The sequence below is a fragment of the Oryctolagus cuniculus genome, chromosome X (assembly GCF_964237555.1).
Source record: "Oryctolagus cuniculus chromosome X, mOryCun1.1, whole genome shotgun sequence".
Lineage (NCBI taxonomy): Eukaryota > Metazoa > Chordata > Mammalia > Lagomorpha > Leporidae > Oryctolagus > Oryctolagus cuniculus.
This window is the reverse complement of record NC_091453.1, coordinates 127693005-127704769: the sequence shown is the minus strand read 5'-3', so window position 1 is coordinate 127704769 and position 11765 is coordinate 127693005. Positions and strand designations below refer to the sequence as shown.

At 39.4% G+C, this 11765-nt stretch overlaps 1 protein-coding gene across 5 annotated transcripts in view; it reads right to left on the bottom strand.

The window, feature by feature from the left end:
* Window positions 1–761: 761 nt before the first annotated feature.
* The window catches only part of AFF2 (ALF transcription elongation factor 2), a 597410-nt gene continuing 586406 nt past the window's right edge, over window positions 762–11765 (bottom strand). For all 5 annotated transcript variants that reach the window (XM_051831606.2, XM_051831607.2, XM_008273461.4 and 2 more), the window contains 2 exons: window positions 10164–10354; window positions 762–5207 (listed from right to left, as the gene is read on the bottom strand). In XM_051831606.2, coding sequence (XP_051687566.2) covers window positions 5086–5207; window positions 10164–10354 — 313 coding nt within the window. In that variant the 3' untranslated portion in view covers window positions 762–5085. The remainder of the gene's footprint in view (window positions 5208–10163; window positions 10355–11765) is intronic.

Below are 11765 nucleotides of genomic sequence, written 5' to 3'. Positions count from 1 at the left end.
TCAGGCTCACAGGAGATGATTATGTGAAACTTTTCCCAAATCTGTATGCAGTGATGTCACAGTTTGTGGCTTGAAGCCCGTCATGGTGGCAGTATGTACATGGAGGAAATTGGCCATTGCAACAAATCAAGTGTTTTGTCTTTGTCTTTTCAAAGAGCTGACTGATAAACATTTTACCAGCACACCATTGGCTGCACATTAGACTGACTGAAGGAGATGTTAGCTCTTAGGCTGAACTACATGGCAGCAACCCAGCATCTCTGAGGTTTCAGAAATTTGGTTTCCTGCCCAAAAGCTCCTTCTGCCCTGGTTTCACAAGCACTGCAGAACCACAGAAGGACGTGAACACCTGGGATGCATTTGGTGACTCATCATCCCGACTCCGGACTCTACTATCAGAGACCCTTTTGGTGTTTTGTAGGCACACAAGTGATGCAGGAAAAAACCAAATAGGGGAAGCAGCTGAAATTCTCCCTGGATATGGCAGCTGGCTTCCTGCTGCAGAGACTGGAGAATAGTGAGTCCTGGGGGAAACAAGCTATCCCCAGCTGAAAGCGTCCGCTGGGCATTTGTCAGGAAGTCCCCCAGCTGCTCTGCATGCAGTTGCTCACCAGCAACTGCTGCTGGGCAGGCGGGCTTGGGCTTGCCGCTGCAACGTCCTGTCGGGGGCCTGGTAGCAGTTTTCCTTTGCTGTCCCCTTCCCTCCTCAGAGCTGGATACAAATCAAAGAGCCAACAAAATGGAGGTCACTGGCAAAAGAGTTTGAAATTTTGAATGATTTTTATTAAACACCATTAGTCTACACTGCACAGTTAATGAAACAGCAAAGCTCCAATCTCTTTGAAGAATGATGATCGATCATGGATCTGAAGAGCAGTTCAGAGTCCCCTAACCCAATGTGAGTGCTATGAATGATTCTTTAACATCTCATGTCAGAAGCAGAAAGGGCAAGAACTGCAGGCTGGCCTCCCAGGGGCCTCCCTACCCACCACTCCCAATTCCTACCCACACCCCCTCTCCACCTTCCTCACTATGTAATCTTCTAGTAAATAGATTACAGAGAAAAATTTGATACTCTTGGTAAAGAGAGCATCTAGATCTGTGAGGAGGAGAATGGAAAGGGAGTGAATACTTTTTTTTTTTCACCAAAAGTATCAGATGGTAGGATTAATGTCTGAGATCAGCCTATGTGATTAGTCTCCTGCCAGGGTAAATGCTGATTATCAATACACAGATGCCATTTCTGTTGTTGGAGTTTGCTAACACCAAAGAGAAAATGAATCAGAGTTTAATTATAAGAATAAGGCTGTGAGTGGAAATGAGAAACAACAGCAACAACAACAATAACAACGACGACAAAGAATTTAGTCTGCCAGTTGCATAACAGAACACTGACAACTGGCTCAATATTTTTCCCCACAGAATTGAATTTGGGGGCACTGAATCAACCCATTCATTTGATATTGTGTAGCTATATCATCTCGCCACACATTTTTCTCAATGGGGATAGTGATGCTTTTCTAAGCAAACAATTCATTGCTTTACTGAGTAGTCCTACCCAGTGATCCAGTTTGGCGTTCCCACCTGCCAGCTCATGCAGGTGAATTTTATCATGTGTGTTGAGAAGTTTATGAGGGTTTTACCCTCACAGCTCAGTCAATTCTGCCTTCAAAATGCTTTGTGACTCCAAAGTCCAACTTTAATCTCTGGGATACAGATTGGAATAACACAAAACTTTGAAATTGATAGCTTAGGGAAAGACATGGTAGAAAAATATCTTTCCATTGCAGACCAAATCCAATGTCTTTCTTGATGGCTCATCCAAATGAAAACCCATCCATTTGGAAACTCAAAAAAAAAAAAAAAACATTTTAGTCAATGGTATCTAATTTTGCAGCTTGGTCATTGACTAAACATTCAGATCTTTTTATTTCAATACACAGGTAAAAGGGGTCTCAGTTCCAAGTCTTTTAAAAGTAGCAACATCTAATCTGCTTTTCCAATTATGTCATCCAAATATAAAATGACTAGCATTTTCCCAATGAGATTATTAAGTAATTAACAGTCTACAGGCTGGCTAACAACATGCTTATAGCTAAATTCTACCCCAAGAACCACACTAGTAAACTCTTTTCAAATCAATCCTACCTACCAAACTCAGACAGTAATATGACAAAACCACTAAAAAATCCAAAGCTAATTAAAAATACAAGCCAAGCCAACGTTCTAACACAAACTTGTCAAATTCTCTGTGGTTGGAGCTTGGGTGACAAATGAAGGCATAGTGGTGGCCTTATCTGGGTCACCCTGCAGAGCTGAGAATGGGCCATATATCTGCTGAGATGCAGCTGCTCCTTACTCTGCTTGTTACTTTACCTCAATGTGATTATTTAGATGTGTCTCTCCAAGTCTTTGTCTAGGTCTAGAGGCAGTTTCTCTCACTGCCAGCCACATGTCTTGTAACCATCCCACAAACTGGTATGCTGAAAAGATTAACTTGACAACATATTTCAATCCCTTAATCCCTAAAATAGCTGCACACAAACAACACACATTGCCATTTACACTGTGATGAATAGAGTGCCCAGAAAACAGCAACAATCCTTAATTATGACACCAAAAGACCTCTTATCTCTAGGGATAGGAAGGTAATTTATCCTCCATGTTTAATTGGCTTCTAAGCTGCCTTAAAAGCGGATCTACTAGATAATCAGGTGGTGATCCAGAGCTCAACTGTCAGATTGATAACTATGCTGATGACTTGGCACATACTTCACACTCAGCTACCAGAGATGACATAGAATCCTCTTACCACCCTGTTGTATGTACGTAGATATAACAAGTCACTGAAACTAGAGCTGGAAGTCTTTCACACATGAGGCAATATGTTTATTTTCTTGGGAACTGCCCCTAACAGTCTAATATCTAGTTTCTGGAGATTTAATTTCAAGAATCTACTTCTAAATCCATGATGGTTTAGGATTGTGGTATAGGTTGAACTTACAAGTCAAGCAAGTAGGCTTCATTATGCAGTAGTAGCCAGGTACTCTACCTGGTAGGCCATGGAAAACCAATAATTTGAGTTAATGCAAAGTCATCAGGTTAATTTTTATATGTGATACCCATCTTGGGTGTTCAGTGTCTTTCATATTACCATTCTCCTCATTGAAGAGGCTCAGAAAAGATTCTTTCCAGTTTCGTGTGTGTGTGTGTGTGTGTGTGCATATATATGTGAGTGGTGTTGTTGAGACTGTAAACATAAGGCTCAACCACAGTGGGAGCATAAAAAGTGCTGGGTTCAGCTGCTTGGATGCTCCCATCAGTCATATTAAAAACATGCTTCGTCATTGGAGTATAACTTCCACAACCTTATTATACAACAAAGGGCCTTAAAATCAAAGAGGACCAGAGCAGAGCTCAAGTCTGGCTGTTTGCAACTTGGGATATACCTAACCTTGACAATGAGAGTGCAAAATGTTGATCTACTGCTTCTTTCACAGACTGCATGACTTTCTTTAAAAATAATACAAATATGTATCTTTCATGTGCATATCTATTATTTACTTGGTCCTAATTCAGTGAACAGAATTCGATAGCTCAATGGAATAAAGGTTAAATGGAATTATATATCACCAGGTAATTACAAGTAACTAATACATGGATAGTGTTTACTAAAAGTGGGGATTCTTCTGGTGAGTTGGAACACCAAAAAGGATATTTACATTGTGGTTTTTAGGGACAGAAAATGAATGCGTAAGATCATAAGGAATAGGGAAATATTTCCAAATTAGATGAACTCTTCCCATTAGTTAGGGCTTGTTCAGAGAACTGCAGTATGAAGCACTACCACAATACTCATTTTTCTTTATAAAAATGTGGCTACTACTTAGAGAGTTTGGGGTTTTCTTTGGAATTTTCATGTAAATGATTCATGTTAATATTAACTTTAGTAAAATTAGTGACTTAATTTTAGTCACAATCTAATGTGCCCCCAATAAAAAGAAAAGGAAAGGAAATAAAGATAAAATAAAATAGAAAACAGATAAAAGAAATACGGAAGAATGGAAAATGTAGATAATAATTGGAGAAGTCCAGATTTCAAAGCCAGTAGGAAGCAAACTGTATATTATTACTTCTAGGTAATGATAACTTGACTTTTGTTTCCATAGATTTGAGCAAAATGCAAATTAAAAATCCTGCCAGTTAAGGAGGCAGAGGTGTGAATTTCTTGTCAGACATTTTTCAGAACTAACCTATCTCCCAATTCTAAGACTGGAGTGCAGCATTTTGGTTACCAAACTGCTCTTCAAAAGAGCTTTGCACAAAGAGAATCCCAGGTGATCATTTATGCTTCAATTCAAAAATATTTATGCCAGCTGACACCTTAAAGCTGTCAAAATAAATGTTGCCTCTCCTTATCATCATTAATATTTTGAAAAATAGGGAATCAGGTAAGGGATAACAAAAAAATCCTATGCTCAGACATGGTATAGCATCATTTTACAAGTGGGATTGCTATGCTCATTTATTTTCTCATTACTCTTGATTTTGCGGTGTTGCTACAACATCTAAGGCATGGGTTTGACAATGAAAATTCTCATGTGAAGATTGAGTCTGTGGTAATCACCAGAGTTTATCAGTGGATTCTGAAATATGTTCTTTTCTGGACCTAACAGCATAGTTAGCTGAAAATCTTTGCAGGTCCCTATGTGTAAGTTCTCATCCATATTTCATTTCTCAGGAACCTGTCATCAACACAAATACCTCCCATTATTTGTTTTTGATAGTGTGGACTTAAAACAATCTTGAAGGGATGGTCATTCTATAAAGCACAAAATAAATGGTGGGATCTGGGAAATGCATATCAAACACTGAAAAATGACTAAGTAAAAAAACATATACTGCTATCAAGTTGTAGTGTCCACTTAAAATGATTTAAGTTTTTTTTACAGATATCAAAAGAAGCATAAAAACAAACAGAACCAAAGAGAATTTTCCCAAATGAGTGGAGTTCCACCAGTGACCATTGCTGTGCTGGCAGAGGTAGAGTAATGGGTGGTGATGCTAGAGATGGGAGGGCACCAACTACAACAAATGAGCATCGATGCGCAGCCAACACAGTCCCTGGCGAACGTAGCGGACAAGATTGGTCATGCTGCTGTGCTGTGTCAGAGGCCCCATCAACGTGTCCAGGTCACCAAAGAATTCTGAAAATCAGAGCAGTTCTTTGTCAGGCCTTTAAATGCTATCATGGAAATATGCGCCAGACTAAAAAATGGCCTTCACATAACACCACAACAATTAATCATTTGTTCATTCATTCATTCATTTAACAATAATTTACAGAGTAACCACTAGGACACCAGAACATCATATGGACATGAAGTACTGCTATTTTAATCTCTAGCGAACTCCAAAAACTCAGTAGCACAAATGATGTTTGTAAGTGTTATTATGATTAATAAAACACAATTCACTTAAATCTGTATTTGAATTCATACTAATTTTTTAAAAAACAGTACATATCTTCTCAGATATCAGATTCTAAGAGCAAATTAAAACTCCATGAAAGTTTGTTATACACACACATACACATGCACACACACGAAGGTACTTCAAAAAGTTCTGTGGATGGTGCAGGTGTTGTAGTGCAGTGGGTTAAGTCACAGCTTAGGACACTCACATCCCATATCAAAGTGCTGGTTCACATCCTGGCTACTCTATCTCTGATCTAGCTTCTTGCTGATGCACACCCTGGGAAACAGCAGGTGATGGCTCAAGTAGTTTGATCCCTGCCACCCATGTGGAAAACCTCGATTGAGTTCTAGGCTCCTAGCTTCAGCATGACCTAGCACTGGCTACTGAAGTCATTTGGAGAGTAAACCAGGAGATGAAAGATCTCTCTCTCTCTTTCTCTCTCTCTCTCTCTCTCTCTCTCCCTCCCTCCCCTCCCTTCTTCCTCCCCTTCTCTCTCTCTCCAATGCTCTGCCTTTCAAATAAATGAATATATAAATGAATATTTTTAAAAAATTACGAATAAATGGAATTTAAAAGTAAGTTTACTTTGGTACAACAAATTTTCAAAATCCAGGCACACTTTTTTCATAATATTCATTTTTCATGAACTTTTTCAAGACTCCTTGTGTGTATATGTGTATGTGCATGTGAGTGTATCTGTATATACACACATCTATTACTATGTATTATATATAAACATATATTTGCTTATATTTTATATGGAAATTCATATATAATATGTAATATTTATATATGTTTAAAACATAAATTACATGTAAAAATGTATGTCCTATAAGGGGACTGCAAAAAGTTTAAAGGATATTCATATTATCTCTTTTTTAAGACTTATTTATTTATTTGAAAGGCAGAGTTACAGATAGGTAGAGGAAGAAAGAGAGAGAGAGAGAGAGAGAGAGAGAGAAAGACCTTCTATCCACTGGTTCACTCCCCAGCTGACTGCAATGGCTGGAGCTGCGCCGACCCAAAGCCAGGAGCCAGGAGCTTTTTCCAGGTCTTTCACATGGGTTCAGGGCCCAAGGACTTGGGCCATCTTCTACTGCTATCCCAGGGCATAGCAGAGAGCTGAATCGGAAGTGCAGCAGCTGGGACTCGAACCAGCACCCATATGGGATGCCAGTACTGCAAGCAGTGGCATTACCTGCTAAGCCAGAGAGCTAGCCCCTCATATTATCCTTTAATTCCATTTCCAAGAAGTTTTTGAATCTCCTTTGTTTACAATAAAATTGTTGTTAGAAATGTGTATCCATAAAATTGTCCTTATACAAAATATTTCAAGAAGCTCAGTATCAAGCGGTTTCTCATCTTACATGTTTTTGAATTAAAAATTCTCTCTTTTCTTTTTGTCTAAATGAATTGTGGTTACTTATTTTTCTTGGCATTTTATAGACAAAGCTGGAGAATCTGGACAGCAATTATAGTCATCAGCATCCAGAGCCACATGACAGCTAGGATGCATCTGATTGGTAAGTTTTCTTACCAAATACTTTGGAATGTAAAGTGACCTGTGGATTTCTGTCACATCAGGACATGGTTGGTAAGAAGGCGTGGCTGATTCCCATTAAGTTGATGTAAGGAAGGGGCATTCCTGAGACTACTCCACTAACTCATGCAGCAAGAGGTTTAGAGCGTCTGTCTTGGGTGGAGAAGCATGTGAGAAAAACAATATGATATCTGAAAACTAGCCAGATGTCCTCTTTGCACATTTGAACTGATTTTCTAGCACTTGGTTCTGAGAGGGTTCTATGGTGTCCTCTTTGTTAGCTTCTGAAAGAGCAGGCCGCCTCAGTGGTGAGTAAATCACACCTGTGCTGGCTGGAGTGAGGAAGCTGGTGGGGTGGGGGAGCTGGTGAAGACTGTCCTAAACTGGTGGGGATGTTCTCCTGCCTTCTTGGAAAGCAATTTTTGTGTATGGGTTACCTGTGCTTGACTGATCAGCAGATGGTATTTCACTAAATAGTGCATTTACTCTTCATGTTATGTATAACATGTGGGTTGCTTCTTCAGGCATCAACTTCATTTGATTACGTGATAGATATTGTTTTAACTTGTACTATGCAATAAAAATAATTTCTTATAATAAGAGAGCAAATTATCATTGGCATCTAAAATATTTTCTTACATAATACAGTCTTAAAGAAAATGTTAAAGTACCCAGTCATTGTGGAATGAATGTGAAACCTTATATGAACCAGGACGTCCCCTGAGTGTTTTGTAAAGATCTCTCTATGGCATTCTTAACTAGACACCCAGGTCATTATTTTAATAACTGTTTCAAGTGAGCAGTGTAAACAGTTTGGCAGGTAGGCAACAGGACTTCTAGACTAAACGCCAGAGGGCACCATGAACTCCATTGACCCATTTCAACACCAGAATTGTCTTCAATAAGCCACCTGTATCTACATGGGTTGGAAGGTATGGGCTGGAGTGGAGAACTTCCACTGGGACAGCCAACCTTAGTTGTCTATATTGTATCATTGGACGGGAAACTGTGAAAGTACATAGCTGTCTCCAGTGGGATGCAGAACTCCAACCAAATGGAAACCCTCACTTCCTCCATTTCCATACTGACAAACCAGATGAGAGAAGAATCCCCAAATCTTAGCAAATCAAATATTACAAGTGACTTAAACTCAAGCTTTGAGTTAATGAATCCAAACTAGGTCCTCACCATAGTGCACTGAAGGACCCAATGGACAGCATTAGCAGGACACATTTTCTCTCTGCAATTGGGGTGAGGGAGCTGTTCTGACTCAATATTAGAGAATTTAGCAACTCTTTGACATGCTGAGCTAATGACAAGATTACCATTATTTCACTCTAACATCAGCACATTTCACCATGTCACTCCTGGAAAGTTCTGTAGCTAATTTAGAAGGAATTACTTAGAAAGGGGGTGCAGTTTTAGAGAAAATCCATAAATATTGAACTGCCCTCCAGACACCAAAACAAAATAAGAGAAAGGGTGGAGGCAGACAAGCTTGGCAAATTTGAGATGCCCATATCTTTGCTTGCATTCTAGAACCCTGGGATGGTTCTGGTTTTGGGAGCCAGTCATCTCTGTATTTCCAGAAATCTGGAAAAGTAGACAATTTGTGAATTTCCCATTGCTCAGACAACTGAGTTCAGGATCTCACTGAAAGTCTTTGGGGATCCATTGTTAATCTTCCTTGCTTTATGGGCAGTGTAGTCTATTGGTTATGAATTAAGACTCTGGAATCAGACACTTCTAGATATAACAGCTGCTTCTAATAAACATTGAGAGCTGTGATATCATGGGTGAGTTTGTTAATCTCACTGAGTCTCAGTTTTCTTTATAAAATAGGGATAAATGAAGCAACAAATGATCAAAGTAAATAGTATAGTTCCTGGCATACAGAACTGCACAAAGAAATGTAACCAATACATGCACAAATTTCCAGGAGTCTGAGTAAGTTTGTGCTTGGGCTGAGATTTGAAGTCTCAAATTATGTAATGTGCTTTGATGTCCAAAGAATCTTTGTGTTTATAGAAATATAATAATATGGATTAAAAAAAACTAGGTGCTTTACACATATGATTTAATTCAGCCTGTGGCCCCAGTCTGATTTCTGAAATGCCATATAACTGCTCAGACCTGGCATCACCTAAGCCCATCCCATGTACCTTAGATTGTGAAGAATGCTAATGCCTCCCCATTACTGGACATAGGTTTCTACTGTTCAAGACTGCTGGTTATATCATTGTAGTCTGATTCTGAAAGGCCCAAATCTGTCCCCACCAGTAACTGCTTGGCTCGAGTCAGCCAAGCCAAGTGAATGGCCAGGGCAAAAGTGTAGCTAATTTTTTCCCCATCTTCATTAGGATAGTGACACTTTGTTGTGCACCTAAATGACACCTTGTTGTGCACCCCTTTCAAAGTAATTCCTTCTAAATTAGCTACAGAACTTTCCAGGAGTGACATGGTGGAATGTGCTGATGTTAGAGTGAAATAATGCTAATGTTTATAATGGCAGTTTAAATAATGTTCATGGATGGCAGTTTGAGTCACCAAAAATTACTGACTCACTCTCTGGTGAAGTGGAGTTCTCTTTGCATTTGTTTTGTAGCAAACCTCATGCATCACCATGAACAGGAAGGACGCTGATTCTTCATCCAATCTGTCAGTGTGTGAAAAATACCAGCTTAGCTTTGGCCTTTGCTTCCAAATGCAAGCCACAATATCATGTACTCAAGTGGAGGTGATAATTTTGATGAAGGTAGCAACCCTTAGTTCTACTTTACCTCTCCAAAAAAAAAAGTTAACAGAAGCCAGCAGGGTCTTAATTAATTTGCAAATCATTATTTTTGCTTTTGCCTCTGTTTCTCTGTATTGATCTTTATGACTGTGTAAAATTCTAAAATAGATTTTTGCCAACATCTCACAGTTTAGACTTGTTTAAGTTTTAAAGGAGAACACAATCTCAGGCCTTTTTCACTCTTTTGGCAAAAGTAGGTCACTGTGTCAGCTCTGAGATAACTCTCTCTTCCCTCACCTAAGCCCTGGAAGTAAGAAATGCAGGGAGATATAAAGCCACCAAAACTCAAGTCCTTCAAAGCACAATTGACTCCATCAGTATGTGAGCAATGGGTATAGCAGATGATCATACCTTTGTTCTCTCTTGTCAGTTTGTCAGCCATGTCCCAGTGTTCATAGCCCCGTAATACATTGCTAGTGATGTTGACATGACTGGCAGCCATGTGGTGAATACGCTGGGGGATGGTGACAGGGCCGTTGTTACAATTTCCCATGGCATTGATAGGAGAGACATTGTTGAGAGACACTGGGGAAGGAGTGTTCCTGGGAAATGGAAAGACAGTCCTTGTTATAGGCTGACAGGGAAGAATAACAGTGAGCCTCCAATTGACCCTCATCACTCTGGGATCTCCTCAGTATATCATTTGCCAGTGTGACGTTTAGCATGGTGCACAAAGATGATGCCCTCAGTGGAGTGCAGCCTCCCAGGATCTCTTCTTAGATGGCATTCCATAGTTGTTTCCAACATAATACACAGGGTCTTCAAAAATTCTTGGAAGTATGTATTATGAAAAATCTATGCATGCATTTCAAAAAAATTTTTGTACCAAAATAAACTTATCATTTAATTTAATTTTCCATATTTTTGAGGTATCCTGATAGCTTTTTCCAGAGGCGCCAGCATAGAGAGAACTTATCACCACAGTACACCTGCCCCCATAGGGCTACAGTGCCAGGCTGTAGAAGCAGCCCCTTCTCTTTTTCTAGTACAAGGCACCCAATTCTTACTGACTTTGACAACCACTGAGGGCTCTGTGCACACTGCTGCTTTTGTTTGAAAATGCAAAACAGAGTTGAGTGAATCTTTCTCTGGAACGACTCTACCCACAAATGTATCTCTTACTTTGAATATATATGACAAGTTTTGCAATGTTTCAGAGAAAGAAATAGCTCAGAGCTATGATGATTTCTCTACCTGCTGCCAGAAAAGCTACTGGCAGTTAGAAAACACTTGATGTGCAATATCAGTCCATCATTGAAATGTTTTGTGGAAACCACAATGACAGTTTGCTCCAAATACAGTTACCGCAATAAACCAAGTGCAATTGTAAAAGCCCCCCAGGGAGCAGTATTAGGAAAGCTGAAAAAGTGGGATTCTGAATATCTCTTTAAGATTCTTTAAGGCATGTTGCAGGGATGGGCTGTTAATTGCTGACTGTTCACCTGCATGCTGGTTTATAAAAAGAAATCTTCAGAGTTCCTACATTGGGCTGTGTTTGGACACAGATTATCATTGCAATCTTTAACATCAGCAACAAGAAATCACCTGCTGTCTGAAATCACCATAGAGCATGTAGGTAATTTTTCCTCCATGGTTTAGGCTTAGGTAGGCCTAGTGTAGGCTTGCCCAGAGACACGTACTTAAGGGTTAGTGGCTTCTTGTGCAATGTCTTTCTGTTCCTTGGCCTCCTTTCACTCACACTATCAGCAAATGCTCAAGCAAGTGCATCATTTTATCAGGACAAAAATTTTTGAGGGAGTATAAGAAATGTGAGGATTCTGATAGCATATTGATATATATATATCTGATGGCATATTTATATATATATAGATAGTTGATCAATATATTAAACAAGTGGGAATATTCCTTCTTCTGACACCTTTAATGTGGCACCCATAACCACCTGTTTCCTGAAACATCTCTTCCGGAGGCTTCAAAGAGCCTCCTTCTTTA